The sequence below is a fragment of the Hippocampus zosterae genome, chromosome 1 (assembly GCF_025434085.1).
Source record: "Hippocampus zosterae strain Florida chromosome 1, ASM2543408v3, whole genome shotgun sequence".
NCBI lineage: Eukaryota > Metazoa > Chordata > Actinopteri > Syngnathiformes > Syngnathidae > Hippocampus > Hippocampus zosterae.
In genome coordinates, this window is record NC_067451.1 from 16542822 (window position 1) to 16561308 (window position 18487).

Below are 18487 nucleotides of genomic sequence, written 5' to 3' on the forward strand. Positions count from 1 at the left end.
TGAGAGACAGTTGACTAGCGTCGGAAGAGGCTGTTTATTTAGTTAGCAACAGCGTTCAAATGGTCGTCATTATTTCATGTTCCTCTGATACATGCCATGTATTTGAGGGAGACATTCATTTCTTCACGTGGACATTTTAATTAATCAGACAGAATTTCCACTTGTGGCATAAGTGTTGCTGTTTTGGTTAGTAACCAAGTTCAAATTGACGTAGCAGTTACCGCTTTCATGTCCCACACAACAATAGCATCACAAGGATTGACATTAGAGGGAGGCTTTAATTTCGTCAAGTGTATGCTGTTTTCATGCATTCGTGGTGCTGCCGTTTTCAATTTGCAACAGAGCTCCAATAGGTTCAGAAGTTAAGTCTTTGATGGTCATGTGTGAACGATAGCGTTTATGACCCCCGTTTTTTTTTCTCATCCTGGTGAAAAAAATGGAAGCATCTTTTGAGGGCACTTTGATCCCAGCTATGTGATCTATTTTTGGGGCGTGACATGAGTTTTGAGAGTGTCGGGTGGTTTGAGGTCAAAATCTAAATATAAAACCATAAAATCAACGTGTCCTCTTCACCCCCCGTTGTGACATGGACAGTACTGGGCACCAGGGGCAACAATTTACACCATCATTCAAAAAAAATAGTGGACATGACCCTCAGGCAGAGAAATTCCATAAATTTTCATAGACCAACACCCCCAAATACTTTTCAAACATGACGATAAACACATATTTTAAGATGTTTGTGACTAATCAAGTACACTTCAAAAAGTGGGGTCGACCTCTATTGGCCACGGAAAGAACGAAGCTTGATGGAACATTTGCTTTGGATTTACTCTATTATGTATTGGTAGTGGTACAATGAAAGTTTCTTCCAATTGTAGCACCTGTGTACTTGGAATACCATCCTCAGAATTTCACTGGGCATTCTTTGCCAATTTGAGTCGGTACCTGTCATACCAAAAATTGTTACAAAAACAAATGGCATCGCTGTAAGATTTCCCTCTCTTCCTGGTTCTCCACCAATCAGCAACCACTCACCCAGATGAACAAATGGTACTTTCAGGTACGCCTGGAATTTAAAATGTAAAGAATGCAACACCATTTTTGGGTCAAGTTAAGAATACCTGTACAAAAAAAAATGGCACCACTTCCTTATATTAGTTTGGCTTCTTACGGGCATTTAAAAGATTAGCCCCCAACACCAGCACCACGGATCAAAATGAGCCATTTTGCGTTGAAGCAGCCATTTTAGGTTTAATTTGACCATTTACATGAATTTGTCTATTTTGAGAAGATGCACGGAACAGGAAGTCGGCCACTGCTTGTACTTTGGTGAACTCTTGTTGAAATGCACCCAAATGAGCCCCAACTGGAAGCAGGTATCCATGACGTGAAACTCTTTCAGCTACGGCGTCTAATGTCGGCAGAGAATCAAAGTTTGATGATCACTTTGAGGAATCACACTGAAAAAAATGGGTGCGAGGAATTTTACTTGTATTGATGTTTAAGAAAGAGTCCTGTTGATTTTGAATCCTGTCGAACCAAACACGGTTGAGGTTTGGAAAAATACTCCAATTACATATCACTGATGTGACTTTTGTTTTCCTTCTATTCATTCACACATTCCACAAATGTGATTACACGCACATTACAGTACGGTGGTTACACACATGACTCCTGCACACACACAATTGGAAATGTCTTGGCCAAGCGTAAACGAGCTGAAGTTGGCTGCAGCGAGTGAAACGAGATGAGTGAGTAAGTGATGGAAAACAGATCCGAGGTCTGCCGTCAAAGTGCTGCTCGTTAATCACACAAGCGTATTTGCACAATCTCACACGGGCGCGTGAATAAAAGGTTTGTTGCATGGAAACAATGCAAGTCTTTCTTTCTTCACACTTTTTTTTTCAGGAAGGGCCACTGAAACACGAGCACTCAGGAACAGACGAGGATATTTTATCCTTCCTTGAGTGGGAATATTTTTCCTTTCATGTCTTGTTTCGGGTCGGCCTAGGTTAGTCTCGGGAAAGAAGGTTAGAGTTAACAGCATAGATTTACTGAAATAATCTCTTGCTTTTTCATGGTGCTTCTTCTAAATCGTCAAACTTTGACCCCACACTCTGCCCACATCAGACTAGTCCAGGCAAAAAAAGTTTTTCAGTTCAGAGTTCTGTTGGTATTAGATACACAATTTCCATTGGGGCCCTTTGGTGGTACATTTGAGCGTATTCCCTAGGAGATATTACCCAAAAAGCCTTGGAATTAGACCATCATGCCTCCTTCAAACCAAAACAACGTACTTTGTCTGGAATTTCCAGTCATGGGTCATTTAGGCTTTTTTGTGGGTCCTGTTATGATAAGACAAGTCCACCCAATTTTTCACTACGGGGGCAGTTTTTTTTAATGTGTGCAAATGGCCAAATTTATCTTAAAATGGGAGTTTCAGAGTAAAATGGCTGACTGTGTATTGAGACTTTTCCCAAGTGTCCTGTTCCGATAGACATGCGCACCCAGTTTTGTGTACATCTGTGAAACAGGTGTTGGTGGCTGACTTTTCTAAGTGGTGTGAATTAGAAGGTGGACTTTCACTCCCATCCCGCTAGCACAGACAAAAATTCTGCCTGTCCCAGTTCCAGATTATAGTTTAAAAAAAAAATCCTGTCCTGCTTCCAGTGAAAGCAATTCCACCTCCCGTCCTGCTCCTGTTCGGAATGACTCCCACTCCCGTCAATGCTCCCATTTTGCTGGTCAGCTACATTAAAAATGGCTGCACATCTGTCATTCAAAAAAAAAAAAATCCGACTGGATAATCCTGTTTCTGTATCCTCCTGTGAACTTTTCATCCTGTACTGTCCCAGTAATGTTAAAGTTGACTATCATCCTGAGGGAAACCCAGAAAATGTCAACCTCTACCGTGTTAGGAAAAATATGAGCGTAAAATGTCTGTTTGGTCCTCTTGTTGAATTGTGAGACTTTTTCATGTGTCCTGTTATGATGGACACCACACCCAAATATGGAGGGATTGGTGAATCTGGAGAAGATATTTGCTCTTACTTTCCATGGTCTCTTCAGACCCCAATGGGGACTGTGTTGAACTTGCCATTAGTAGGAGAAACCATTTCCAATCTGGAGGGAGGGGGACAGGAATTTGAGATTGTATGCCTCACACAGTCTTGCTGGCACTTGATGCAATATCTATGATGTCATAAGCGCGCGTGCGCACACACACACACACACACACACACACATTCGCACACAGGTGGATGTAATTAGTGCATTGACTCCATTCATGGCACCCGATCAAACCTTGGTACAACCGGCTTCAGGAAATACAAAACTCTGCTGCTTCAAGTTAAACACAAACACACACACACTGCGCACATGCACAAACATGAAAATACACACACGCACCTTGAGTTATTCTTCAAGAGCGTATTGTTTAGTCTGCAGGAGACGCGCTCACGCATATAAGAAAGAAAGCCATGGAGACTGATTAGATGAGGACTTATAGGATCATGTTCACCTGAGAATACACACACACGTGCTCGCGAAGCAAAAGTTTTCATTGTAAGAACTTTTGTGCAAGAGGAAAAGTTGACCACGTCTGACTGCTCTGCACCACTTGGTCGTCTTCTTGATGACACTGCACTTTTCTCCGCCCCTCCATGCCCGCTTATTTTTCGCCATGGCCTCAGCAAGGAAGTGCGAAAGCTCTCTTGAACTTGCTACATTTCTATGTCGTTGTTATATTTTACGACCAAGGGGTAACACCGTAAATGTTGGTCTACTTTTCTTCTGGCTCAGAGTAATGATCCCCCCGCACCCCGAAACCCCTCAAATGTTGCTTTTGTATATTTTTGTGTGTGTGTGTGTGTGTATATATTAGGGATGTGAATCTCAGCAATGAGGACGATTCGATACACATCTCGATCCACTGCCAGCGATGCGATACTTAAAAGATACATGGAATTTTCTGGCAATACGATGATACATTTCACCGTCGTCACGATGTGATACGATTCGATACACATTAAGTTCAAATCAATGCGATCCGATACGATACAATGCAATTTGTTGCGATATTGTGCAATTAAACATGATGCAAATAAGCAAAGAAAAAAAGCTTTTAAAAAGATGGAATTCAGTATGGTATTACAAAAAGGATACCACTTTATTCTTTATAAACAGTAGAACTTGTAAAACAACTTATTTAAGCCCTTTCACAATTGGGTTTTGTGCAAAGAAAATGTAAACAATTTGGCACCTGAGACTGACAGCTGTTGCTATAGTGTAAACACAAACGGACTATTCTCACTGAGTGTCTTATATGAAATATAAATATTTTATTTTATATTTTATATATATATAATATATATATATATAAATAAAAATCCTCATCTCACCCCTCGGGTGGTGCCCGTCCCTCATTCAGCTCGGGTCCTCTACCAGAGGCCATGAAGCTTGAGGGTTCTGCGCAGTATCCTTGCTGTTCCCAGCACTGCACATTTCTGGACTGAGATGTCCGATGTTGTTCCCGGATCTGTTGCAACCACTCATCTAGTTTGGGGGTCACTGCCCCGAGTGCTCCGACCACCACAGGCACGACTGTCACCTTTACCTTCCAGGCTCTCTCCAGCTCCTCTCTGAGCCCTTGGTATTTCTCGAGTTTCTCATGTTCCTTCTTCCTGATGTTTCCATCACTTGGGACCGCTACATCCACGACAACGGCTTTCCTCTGTCCTTTATCTATAATCACGATATCTGGTTGGTTCGCCATTACCATCTTGTCAGTCTGGATCTGGAAGTCCCACAGGATCTTCGCCCTGTCATTCTCCACCACCTTCGGAGGTGTTTCCCATTTTGACCTTGGGGTTTCCAGTCCATACTCCGTACAGATGTTTCGGTAGACTATGCCAGCCACCTGGTTATGGCGTTCCATGTAGGCTTTCCCTGCCAGCATCTTACACCCTGCAGTTATGTGTTGGATCGTCTCAGGTGCCTCTTTGCACAACCTACACCTTGGGTCTTGTCTGGTGTGGTATATCTGGGCCTTGATGGCTCTGGTGCTCAAGGCCTGCTCCTGAGCAGCCAGGATGAGTGCCTCTGTGCTGTCCTTCAGGCCAGCCCTCTCTAGCCACTGATAGGACTTCTTGAGATCAGCCACTTCAGTTATGGTCCGGTGGTACATCCCGTGTAGGGGCTTGTCCTCCCATGATGGTCCCTCTTCCAGCGCCTCATCTTCTGTTCCCCATTGTCTGAGACATTCTCTGAGTACGTCATCCGTTGGAGCCTTCTGCTTGATGTATTCATGGAGCTTGGATGTTTCATCCTGGACAGTGGCTCTCACACTCACTAGTCCCCGGCCTCCTTCCTTTCGGCTTGCGTACAGTCTCAGGGTGCTGGATTTGGGATGGAACCCTCCATGCATGGTTAGGAGCTTTCGGGTCTTAACGTCCGTGGTCTGAATCTCTTCCTTTGGCCACCTTATTATTCCTGCAGGGTATCTGATCACTGGCAGGGCATAGCTGTTTATTGCCCGGGTCTTGTTCTTGCCTCACCCGCTGGAGGTATTTGGCTGTAGCCGCTTTCCTTGTTGCCAGTTCGAGGTTGCCATTGGCTTGTGGTATACCAAGATACTTGTAGTTGTCCTCAATGTCAGCTATTGTTCCTTCACGGATATATATATATATATATATAATTTTTTTTTAATTTTGTCTTTGATGGTTGTTTTTTTTTCCTTCACGGGGATGAATCTCTCTATAGGCCCTTATGGCCCGCCCATGGGGATGGTTGTACTGAAATCACTTTTGTTAAAGGGCCCCAGCGTAGTGGGACAAAGACCCTGTGGAACTCGCATTGTTTACTGGGATCAAAGAACTGCACCACAAGGTGCTTCTGGAGTGGTGTGCAGTCAGGGCTTCCCTTCAACCCTTTCTCTGGGGGCCTAAACACTGTCAGAGGCACTGACCGACATTGACAACTTTGATGAAATTGTATTAATTTACTCCCAACAATGTATTGCCTTTATTGTATAACGTGTCTATGTTTTGGTTGCCCTGTTTCCAGTTGCGTGTATTTACAATTTTTGGTCCGGTCAGATTTCAGCTTCTATTCTGTTGCCATCTGAACATCCAGTAAGCTGCCCAGAGCCTTCAGAATCCCGAGTGCTGGTTTTTGACACATGCAGACTGAACACGGTGCTACTTTTGTTAAGCAATCCGATTTTAAATTCACCACTTTGCACTTTTGCCACAGCTCAGAGTAATGTCTTTTTTTCCATCCCCTGATTTGTTGAGCCAACTCGTTTGCTATGTTTACCCTTCTGATTGGATGAGCTAAATATGCAATCCAAAGATTGATTTCCAGGCAAGGACATGGTTAAAAATTTATTTTCGAAGCGGACTTTTCAAGAAAACCAAACGACATTGTGAGGACAGGGATCCACCAATTCTGTTGCAGGCTGGCTTGTTTTAAACCATAAAAGGATTTTTGTTGTTGTTGTTGCACACTTTCTGAGCAGTTAAATACAGTATATGTACAGTATGAGCACTGAGGTCTGTCAATCATCAACATCTCAAGTGAGTCTGTTTATTTGGGCGTTTTTGTCATGTTATTGAGAAGAGCTGCTGTATTGGGTAGAAGTTTGAAGTTGTTCGGAGATGATGTCAAGTACAACTCTATTGTCAAATGTGCAACGTACAGCACAGATGAAATATAGGGAGACAAAGCTTTAATTGGTTCTTAATATACACCCTCAGAAACACAAGATACCTCTCTCTGTGGATTGCCACGCATCGTTTTTTTATTATGTATAACCAGTTATATTATTTTGCCATGTGATGATATCACTGGTGTCAAAACGTCCAAAATGCACCGCCCACCATGAAGATTCTCATAAGAGTGCTTGGTTTTATTTGTTCTCTATGATTAGGCCCTGAGCACAAAGTTCCAAGGATGGCACTGAAATCGTCCTTTTACTTAATATGGCCTGAGCATGGTGGTACAAAGACTATTTTGTCATCGCTTCATTTCTTGGTTGCTTTTATTAGGGCCCCTGCACTCCTCCAATCTAGATAAAAGTATTTTCATTGTTACTGTTATAAAGTCATGCGAACAGAGGTACAACGACCCGATTGAAATCGCTTTGTTTCTTATGAACCCAAACAATGGAAAAGGTAAAATTACTTTGTTTTTCATTCAGAGCTGAAAACAAGTTGCAAGGCCGTTTTTAAAACGTCTTAGATTCTTCATAATGACATGCTAAGAGCTACTTATATTGCTCAGTTGTTATCAGGGTCCGAGCATGAGGTGAGAAGAGTGTAGGGCCTTTTTAAAATTCTTCGCTTGTTTATTGTTTTTATTATTACGGGCTGAGCATGACTTGCAAAGACCCTATTGAAATTGCTAAGTGTCCTTGTTGATATTACTAAGTGTCCTTGTTGATATTATTATCATTATTACTATTATTATTGTTATTATTATTAGGGCCTGAGCACGTAGGTCAAAAAGTTTGCAGCTTGGTGGTTCTGTGCAAGAGCTGCAAAGTCACATAATGGTGGCTGACTTTGGCTTCTATGCTGTGATCGCCAAGGCACGCACGCGCGCGCACACGCACACACACACACACACACACACACCCACACACACAGGCATACAGAGGTTGAGTCCACATATCCAGTGTCTCCATATTAAATCCTGGAAGGACACGACCCTTTAGGAAAATACTGGCCCCCTGGACACACACATGCACACAGGACAGTTGGTATTCATGTTTCCAGGCATGCAAACAACTGCTGGGCACGGATTCTGTCTCTGTGGATAAGTGTGAGTGTGTTTTCAAAGAAATCTTGACTTTTTGGTTTGCTTGAAAGATTCATTCAATATTTTGAACATCAACTATGCCTACTCTCCTCAATTTGTAATAATTTGCTCATAACAATTGTGTATTAATTTATTTATTTATTTGTCATTCTAGATGATTCCCGAGCCGCAGCTGCCAACTCGGACCATGTCTCGGAGCTGGCCGGGAAGCTAGGTAATGACCATTAAAAAAAAAAAGATATGACATCATTTTCTTAATGCAGTGTTTCTGAACCTGGGTTCGATCGAAGCCGAGGGGTTCGGTGAGTCGGTCTCAGGGGTTCGACAGAGCCTCTGCCATGCAGGGTGGGACACACTCAAGATGCCAAATTAGTTCTGACACGCCCGCTTGGCCGTCACTGGCTGCAGATGATCACATGACATTGCTTGTCCAATCAGTGCTGCGGGAAATTTATTTTGCTTAGTAGTCAACGTGTGACTGTCGTGGTAGTACGTCGTACAAAAAAATATATATATACTGTATGCAGTATATACTTATCTCCTGAAATTTTATTTCCTATTTTGTTTTTAATAATTTTATATCATGAATTATATAAATTTCTTTTTAATATCTTGAATTATATATATTTATTTTTCACTCATGAAGGGTTCGGTGAATGTGCACATAAACTGGTGAGGTTCGGTACCTCTTAAAATGTTAAGAACCACTATCTTAATGGAACTTTGCTCCCTGTATGTTTTGAATCGTTTCATCTTCATATTTCTTGACATCCATTATTCGATTAAAGAGCTGTGTCCCAATACTTTTGTATTAAGTTTTTTTGCCACACTTGCTTTTGGCTCTCTCTCACACTTACAAATTAGCTGCTAAACACATTACGTTGACCATGTCTGGTTGTTGACATGAGAGTTTTATGTGCCAAAATATAAAGCCTGTGATCAACCACGTCTCGCCAAGATCAAATAAAAGCCCTTCATTTTCCTGCCGTGTTTATCCAGTCGACCCTAAACTTGACGTACAGGTGGTAACGAGTTCACTTGCTTTGCTGATTCGTTTTTGGTGCGGATTGATCGTGACGTTAATGTGATCGACCAAGGTTAAAGTTCAGGAGTGAAACTGCCAAAAATACATGTGCAGCAATCCTCATTGAGTCATAAGTCAAATTAAAGGCTGTGACGAATGTTTTCTCGACGTGGAATTATTCAGGCCATATGCCTTCTGATGATGATGTCACAAGTAGGAAACACATGTTTAATTTCTGACCTCGCCGTGAACCTCCCTTTCCATCTTCTCCCTGCTCAACCTCCCTTTTGATTTAATGCATATTCTGCAACATCAGCCCATTGCTTTTTGCTTTGTTTTATTTACATTTGAATCCCTTGGAGCTCCTTTTGCATGTTTTTCCTCTTGGATTTATGTCCAAACACGCCGCCGCTCCTCCTCCCGTCTGGTAAAGATCATTTCGGGCCGTCCGGTAGCGTTCCTCTATGAGCCGACAGGGACAAAGGGGACCAGACTTGAAAGCCTTTTTGGGAATGTTTGTTGTGCGATCCCGCCCAGTCGAGAGCCATTTATAAGAACGTGTCACATAACTCTTTACTCCTACTTGTTTACACGGTGCTGGAATAACAAGACATTTTCATGTGTGGCTGTGGGGACTGTAGAAGTAAAGGAATTCTTGATGTTTCTGAACTGCGGGCACCACCTCAGATATGAATTTTGTTTTGTGATTTTTTTTTTAAGTGACCTGGAGTCCCAGTACTCTCCAATGTTGCACTGTCCATCCAAGGTGCTCAGTGGCTGATGGACACTTAGCATTAAGGAATGCCATCAAAGTAAAAAAGGAGTCCTATTGCACCTTTTTGGCCTGTGAGACTGCAAAGGCAGCTGATGTGTACCGACAGGCCAAGCGGAATGCATCGTTGATGGTCACTGAGGAGGTAAAACTTCACGCGTGAGTGAAGTTTGGTGAGGGCATGGCGGAGAACAATGTTCGAACAACTTAGAGGAAATGCGGCTCCGCCATCCAGCAGCTCAAAAGGGGGTACAGTGGGAATAGGGCGCTGCTGACCTTGACTTAGTGAATCAGAGGGGAGAATGCTTCAAAGACCCTTTCCATGAGGAAGCAGAGTCCGCTGTCTCTGAGGCGGGCTTTCCCATCTCTCGAATCAGACTTTCTATTTGAAACGGTTTCCCACCTGTGAATGTTTCAGCCAGCACCCGGCGCTCACCCTTGCCTATGTTTACCCTGCAGTGCGCCCTCGCTTCACTCAGCCAGCCAAGATGAGGAAGCGCGTCATCGCCCGGCCAGTGGGCAGTTCCGTGCGCCTCAAATGCACGGCCAGCGGCAACCCCCGGCCCGACATCGTGTGGCTAAAGGACGGTCGGCCGCTGGCCCACGGCAATGACGAAAATGGCGGCGTGGAAGAAGACGGGAAGAAGAAATGGACTCTGAGTCTCAAAAGCCTGACGCCGGAGCACAGCGGCAAGTACACGTGTCACGTGTCCAACCGAGCGGGACACATCAACGCAACCTACAAAGTGGAAGTCATACGTGAGTTCTACACGATAGTATGTGTTGTTGTCATTCTTCCAAAGTGTGGCGTGAATAGAAATCCATGTCTTATATCTATCTATCTACTTACATGTGTGTTTATATCTTGTTTTATGAAACACGACAAGTGGAAGATAAAGCTCCAGATTTGTTTGCATGATTGGACTCGGATTTAAAGCGGATTGATTTTTCTTTGAGATCCACTTTTCACGTGTACTGTAACTAACTCAATACGTAATGTGTGTCCTGTATAAACATTTCATCATGCAACACATACCTTTCCTATGAGAGAAACGATAGCACCGTCCATCCCTGACTATATGATTTATATAAAAGCAATTGGGAGTGACAACTGAAAAGCAATGTTATTGTTGCGTGTGCATGTGGACAGAACGCACCAACTCCAAGCCAATCCTGACAGGCACTCACCCGGTCAACACGACGGTGGACTACGGTGGCAGCACGTCCTTCCAGTGCAAAGTGCGCAGCGATGTCAAGCCTGTCATCCAGTGGCTTAAGCGGGTGGAGGCCGGTGACGAGAGCAAGTTCAACTCCACACTCGAGGTACGGCGCTACCTCACAGCGTGTACCCCGGATAACTGCAGTCTGGGGTGATATCACAGCCATCTGATTGGACCTTTTGTCGTGACGACTTTTAGGAAGGATATCAACGGCCGAATGGGTCATTTTGAATCAGATTCAACTCAACGTGAATGAAAATACAGGAAATGTAATAATGAAATTATACAAACACAAACATACATGGGTTCGGGTCTCGCCGCCACGACAGGCACTGACCATCTTATAGCCGCAGCCACAACAATGGAGGCAAAGAACTGTTCAGATTACATATTATGTCTTTTTATACAGTGTAGCTGCTATCTTGTCTTAGCTATGTGTGTTTAATGCACCGCATGTTTGCACTGAGGATTGAGAGGAAGAAATTTCATCTATGCTGCACATCATACATAAAGCATATTTGACAATAAAGATGACCTTGACCTTGAACTACTTGGACTGTCATGCATGTGACAGTTTTAACCCATTTTACACAGCATTGCTTCATGAATGTTTTGCTAACAGTGTCAGAGAAAGGAGAAAAAAATGACAGGGTGTACATATGCTTCCGAAGGGCTAAATGTATCTCATGCCATTTGATGCTAACGTTGCATGTTGTCATTCAGGTAGGGGACCACCGTTATGTGGTCCTTCCCACGGGGGATGTTTGGTCGCGGCCCGACGGCTCGTACCTCAACAAGCTTCTGATCACTCGTGCTAAGAAGGAAGACGCTGGCATGTACATCTGCCTGGGCGCTAACACCATGGGCTACAGCTTTAGGAGCGCCTACCTTATTGTGCTGCCAGGTAAGAATCCAAATCTGCTTCCATAATGCTCCGAGTCCAATATCTTCTGCCTGGGCAATGTCCGGCGAGTGACGTTATTCACTGAGTGCCGAGTCGTCAATCTATCCTGGTTCCAAACCCTAATCCAGTCTTGAAAACCCCATTTCTCAATAATCTCAAGAAGCCCTGCCCCAAAAGACACAATTTGACTTCTTTGAGTGACCACCAATTTGATCTTGATTGTGTCCTTGCAGATGTGAAGCCCCAAAACAACTTAGTCTTGACAGCTGCCTCACCCAGCCTGCCTTGGCCCGTCATCATCGGGATACCGGCGGGTGTGGCCTTTGTCCTGGGTACTGCCCTCCTCTGGTTCTGCCAGTCCAAACGCACCTGCCCGTCATCCTCCTCCTCCTCGTCTTCCTCGCAAGCCTCCTCTGCCCTCCCCGTCTCGCAACGGCTCCCGGTGGCGGGCCGCGAGCGCGCGTCCCCCGGCGCCGACAAGGATGGCCTGTCCTACGAGGACTACGTGGCCCACCAGAACCAGAACCAGCCGCTGACCTCCTCCAAGATCTACCCCCAAATCTACACACACGACATACACACACACACGCACTCGCACGTGGATGGCAAAGTGCACCAACACCAGCACATTCACTACCAGTGTTAGCAACAGAGGGACAAATGACAGCCATGACACTTTAGTGCATTTCGGAACACAATGAAGAATGTAAAGAGAGATTTTTTTTTTAAACAATCAAAAGTCCCTCAGAGTATTTTTTTAAGCTAACTATTGAGGAATAAACAGGCCCTCGTGTTCTGCCATTCAAAAACAATTGTGTCTCCTGTACATAGTCAGATATGATTATATAGCATTTAGCATGCTTCTTGTTTTGTAAAAAATGTACGGTAATAATGTGAGTGTAATGTTATAGTTTCATGTCAGTGTAGTTCAAGAAACACACTAACCCGATTCGCGTCTCTGGGAGTAGGAGAAGGCGAGAAAAAAAGGCTGCTAAACACTGCAAAAATATTTCATGAAATAGACCATCACAGCCACCATTATGTGCACTTATTTTAAAATACAGCCCACAAAGCCAGTTTCAGTAGGCATCGTGAAATTTGGTAGGCATGTCGATCGTGAGTAGACCCACAAAAAGTCATATCTCAAAAGACACAGGAAGGACTTCAGGGAGACAAGTTTGATGACTCACTTTCACTATAGAATGCTGGGTTGGATTTTTTATTTTATTTTTTTTTAATTGGCTCCCAAATACAGTTTCCTTAGATTAAAAAAAAAATTAGGATGAAATATTTTGAAATCTTGCCGCTGGCTTAAATTAGCACTCTTTATCGAGACATTTTTTGTGGAGCTCATCTTGAGTGTACCTAATGTTTTGGCCATGGAATGCATGCATTCACATTGGACATCACACTGCATCTCAAGTTTATACCAGTTAAAATCTGTGAAGCTATTTCTACAATTACAATACGTTGTTATTTTTGCCTGTGCTGTGTTGAAAGCTAACAGACTGCCGTCACTACAAACTAATATGTCTTAGCGCTGGTATGCATGTACATGAATAAAAACAATTTTTTTAAATAGTGGAATTAGTGAATAAAAAGAAAACAATTAAAAATGTTCAAGATTGGGAGAAAACAGCATTTCTAATTTATTTTCTTTGGGGCATTATACTGCATAAATATGCATATATATATCTATATATCTATATCTATATATCTATATAGATATAGATATATAGATATATATATCTATATATATATGTATGCGCACAATGGTGTCATTGTAAAATAATGTTATTTATACCTGTTGGCAGATATATGTTATGTAAACTCGTATGGACAATCTTGTACAGTTGCTCTTTTATTGCATAGAAATTGTTGCCATTACATAATGTAATCTGTTGCATTCTTGATTTGAGTGTTAAATGTGGACTACAATCCGAATGGTGTATAATTTATTATGATGGTTGACCTTTGACAGCATTTGTTCAGATTTGCCCTCCATTTCCCAAACCCAGCTGTGAAACCCTAATTTCAAATTAATATATCTCTAAATTGAAACCCTACCGTGACACACGAATACTGTTTTGAAACCTCAACTGGAAATCCTAACACTAATTTGAAAGTCTGACTTCAAACTAACCCTGGCTTGAAACACTACTTTGAAATGCACACTCTATCTTGAAACCCTAACCCAGTCATGAATCCCTAACCATGTTTCAGCTATGAAACCCTCATTTCAAAATCCAAAATATCTTGAAACCCAATCCCAGGTTTGAACCAATAACTTGAAATTCAAACTAGTTCTCATTTTGAAACCCATACACTGCTCTAAAACCGGACACTCCTACCCTATCTTGAAAACATAACACCGTTCTGAAGCCCTAAAACAGTTCTACAAGGCCACTTTGAAACCCTCAACCTACTTTGAAACCCTGACACAACAGCCAAACTGTGTTTTATAACCCTAACCCTCGTTCTAGACCCAAATTTTACAGTCTAATCCTTTCTTGAAACCTTATTTTAAAGTTGTGGCATTCTGGCATGGAACCTTAACGCAGCCATGAAACCTTAACCCTTGTCTCTGAACCCCAACTTGAAACCGAAATCATGGATCAAACGCCTATTTTGCAACCCTTTTGGCACGTGTGCTCTCACATGTTTTTTCTGTGACTTCCATCTTTCTCTGTGATATTGTCGCGCTCCAGATGAAAAATCCTTATTGATTTTAAACGATCCAGCCTGATAATCTGCATCCATGGAAATTGGGCACACATCATCTGCAGCCTGTCACTGATCGTTAAGATAAGATAAGATATCCTTTATTTGTCCCACAATGGGGAAATTTACAGCCTCCAGCAGCAAGAATGTATGTAGAAAGAAGAAGAGAAAAAAAACAACAACAAACATCTTTCAATTAAATACAATATGAACACAAATGGATAAATCGCAGTACTATTTACAATAGTAATAATAATAATAATAATAATAATAGTTTAGCGCACGTCACGCACAAATCAAAGGGGAACGTTGCTCCTCTCGTCCTGTTTTGCAAATCCTTTTACGTCACATCTGCTCCACGTCCTCATCGTACTCACATTCGACGTGAGGAAGAGGAGGATGAGGATCTGGCGCGAGGTAAGAACATCAAAGGTTGTCGACGCGTCACCTGAGTCATGGCTCTGCACGCGACTTTTCTGTCTTCCGCCGGTCTGGCTCTTTTCATCCTGCCGGAGGCGATTCGCAAAAGCTTCTGCGGTTGAAATGTGACTTGCTGTTGGCTGTGTCGTCTTTTTGGAGAGCGTGACACCATCCAGGCGCAGTGCTGGAGTGCCTCCAGATGCTTCTATTGACTGTACATTTGTGATTTTTCAAAGGATGAGGATCTTGTCTTCTAATGCCAGTGAGAAAAAACAATTAACTTATCGACAGTCTGCTAAAATGAAGCAAATGTCCGGTTGTCTCCGAGGTGCAGTACAAGCGAAAATACACGCAATGATTGATGTCTTGATGTCTTGGCTCACGTGCTTGTTGAAAACCAAGATCCAAACCCTAACCTGATAGCCTATCCTGGTTGCTAACCCTAAACCAGCCTTGAACCCCCAATTTTCAACCCTATTTTCCCTAAAACCGCTATCTAAAACCCTGAACCATGACTCGGGCCCTTCATTTGACGACCTTGCTTGAGACCCTATTTTGAAGCCTCAATCCTAGTTTAATACCCCAAATATGTCTTGAAACCATACTTTGAAGCACTAACTCCAAACTTCATTAAAAAACCTAATTTGAAACCCTGACTGGAAAGCTTAAACCCATTTTAAAGATCCCTCTTAGAAAGCCTGTGAAATCTCTTGTTGAAATTGTTGTCCACTTAGATGGGGTGCCTGTGGTGTGTGAGTAGTGTGCTTGTGAAAACAAGCGTGTGTGTGTGTGTGTGTGTGTGTGTGTGTGTGTGTGTGTGTGTGTGTGTGTGTGTCGTCATGGAGGAGATTCTTGCGTGTTTGAGTCAACAGCAGCTGTGCCCTCTGAAGAAGAAGAGCTGTCCAAAGAGCTTTTCACACCGAAGTAAAGGAACGTCGCTCAGGTGCTCAATGGAGGCAGCCACCATGACGGACTCGCACGCACGCACGCACGCACGCTCTCTATCTCACTCACACGTACACACACACACAAAGACACACACACCAGGAAGAATGACCTGAAAAGACACATCAAGTAAACCATGTAACTTGTGCATGCATGCGCACACACACACACACACACACATGTGGCGGCAGTTGGACTCAGTCTTTCACTGGGCTAAAAAGCTACCAATAAAATAGAAGCAGCAAAACAAAAACAACAAAAAAGCGGAGGCTTGCACCGCCACAGACTGTTTCCCTCCTCTTGGGTCTGCCTTGCATGCTACAACCCACCGCCTATGGGAAAGGCGAAGCTGGCAGAGGAAAGAATTTTATTCTGACACAGAGACGTGACAGAAGCCTCCTAAGCTCACAGTCCTGTCTTCCTCAATCTTAACACACATACACACACAAACACACACATACACACACAGATACACACGTGACAAAATTGTTGCTAAAATTGTTGCCCCTCTCTTAAAGAAACAAAACCCCACAGCGGTCACAGAAATAACTTGAATCTGACAACAGTAATGAATACAATTGTAATGAAAATCAGACCTTGCTTTTGAAATTGTAGTTCAAACGAATTAGCTTGCAAAAGAAACTCATGAAACAGGCCTGAACAAAATGATGCTACCCGTAATATTTTGTTGCACAACCTTTTGAGGCCATCAGTGCAATCAAAGGCCTTTTGTAACTTTGAATGGACCGTGTGTTTCAGCTCCATCCACAGATGTCCAACAGCATTTAGATCAAGGCTCATAGAAGGCAACTTCAGAATCGCTTCTCAGCCATGTTTTTAAGCTGTGTGTTTTCATTGTTTTGGGTCATGAGCCTGTTGCAAAACACACAATCAAACTTTCTGACACTGGGAAGCACATTTCTCTCTAGAATAGCGCCTCCTCCATGCGGTACAGTTGGCATCGGGTTATTTTCTTGCTGTGTTTCCTATTTGCGGCTGTGAAAATAGAGCTAAAGTCCCTTGCCAGAAAGTTCCACCGATGTGGAGCTTGACTTTCTGTCATGGTGGATCTGTTTGTGACCGACAGGTGGCACTGTAGGACTCCTCCTACAGTGGGACACCTGTTGGTCATTATGTAATTAGTATGTTCTGTTAAAAGGACTCCCTGCCCAACCACTCAGGGTCGGCTCGTTGCGCTTGCTTGTGCTTACTGTCATGGGTTGTTATTTGTTATGTTGGTTTCAGGACTTTGTTTTGGATTTAGTTTTCTCTATTATTAATACATTTTGTTAAGTCCACCCTGCTCCTCTCTCCTTTTGGGGACCTCCACCACCACTTTCATGTCACTTTCATTGAAGGTTTTTTTCTGAAGGAAGGAAATTTATCTCCTTAGTGTTGAGATTGGCTACATTCCCGTTGATCTTAAATTTCTTGAGAGATGCAACTGTAGTCACAGGAACATCAAGCTTCTTGGAGATGTTCTAGTAGCTTCTAGATTTAAGATGCTAATTTATAATTTCCTTTCAAGTCTCCTGAGACAATTCTCCCATCCGATTCCTATGGTCCATGTTTAGTTGGGTGCACACCTTGTCATCGAACAGCACAGTAACTACTGGTCGCTCTTAAAATAGGCCACTAGACTGATGACAAGTTTTTAGATACCTGTGATGTTAATTGCGGCATACACGTTGGTTGAACATGTCCATTCATCCGTCCATTTTCTAATCCGCTTCTCCTCACGAGCTTCGCAGGCATGTTGGTTTAGTCAAATTCACGTTATTACTGTGACCACTGTTTTTGTTTCATCATCAGACGGCTACCAACAATTTTGTTCATGTGTGCACACAAACACACTCACGCATGCACGCATGCACACACTCTGACTTGATATGAACAAGAATGTAAAAGGTGATAGTGTGTGTGATAAGGATGAGCGTGTGTGTGTGTGTGTGTGTTTGTGTTTCTGTGTGACAGAAAAAATAATCTCTCAGCAGCCACGCTGACATCACTCAAGTATGCGTCAGACACTTGGAGAGCGGGCCCCTCGAAAGACAACAGTCCGCCTGGTTGAGTTTGTGTGTGTGTGTGTGTGTGTGTGTGTGTGTGTGTGTGTGTGTGTGTGTGTGTGTGTGTGTGTGTGTGTGTGTGTGTACGCGCATTAGAGAGAGGCCCTACAGAAGTGCATATGTGTGTTCAATCTTCACCTGTTCCTCTTTGACTTGTCAACCTCCTCCATTCACCTATTTTCCACTTGAAAGCACAACGGTTTGTGTTTAGGGTTTTGTGTGTGTGTGTGTGTGTGTTTGTATGGATATAAGAAGATAGCTATCAGAGCCCTCGGTATATTCTGATAAATTTATGAGTCAAATAAAACACAATCACAAAACTTGTATTGTTAAGGGTGTAGACTACAGTGCCACGTGGAGGAGACGACGCATCTTGCAGGTCTCAAATGAAGTACGATTCACCAATCCGTTTATTGTGTATGTTGTGCCATGCTGTGCTGCGGAGGCTGTTGGCGAACAAGCTAGTTGCCTGCCGACACATCGAAAAAGGTTCAATTGAGGCGCAGCACATTGTGACAGGAAGAGTGATTTCAGAGTGCCAACTATGAGACATTGAGGTGGAGTTTTGCAAACACATGGAAGAGAAAATTAGTT

At 43.0% G+C, this 18487-nt stretch overlaps 2 protein-coding genes across 5 annotated transcripts in view; both read left to right on the forward strand.

Moving 5' to 3' along the window:
• The window catches only part of fgfrl1a (fibroblast growth factor receptor like 1a), a 46493-nt gene extending 32808 nt beyond the window's left edge, over positions 1 to 13685 (forward strand). The window contains exons 4-8 of one of the 2 annotated variants that reach the window (XM_052064831.1): positions 7976 to 8035; positions 10077 to 10376; positions 10768 to 10940; positions 11561 to 11741; positions 11975 to 13685. In XM_052064831.1, coding sequence (XP_051920791.1) covers positions 7976 to 8035; positions 10077 to 10376; positions 10768 to 10940; positions 11561 to 11741; positions 11975 to 12387 — 1127 coding nt within the window. In that variant the 3' untranslated portion in view covers positions 12388 to 13685. The remainder of the gene's footprint in view (positions 1 to 7975; positions 8036 to 10076; positions 10377 to 10767; positions 10941 to 11560; positions 11742 to 11974) is intronic. The other variant, XM_052064839.1, reaches the window with a different exon arrangement.
• Positions 1 to 18487, forward strand: part of LOC127600451 (heterogeneous nuclear ribonucleoprotein A0-like) — a 219843-nt gene that overhangs the window by 116378 nt on the left and 84978 nt on the right. The window lies entirely within an intron of this gene.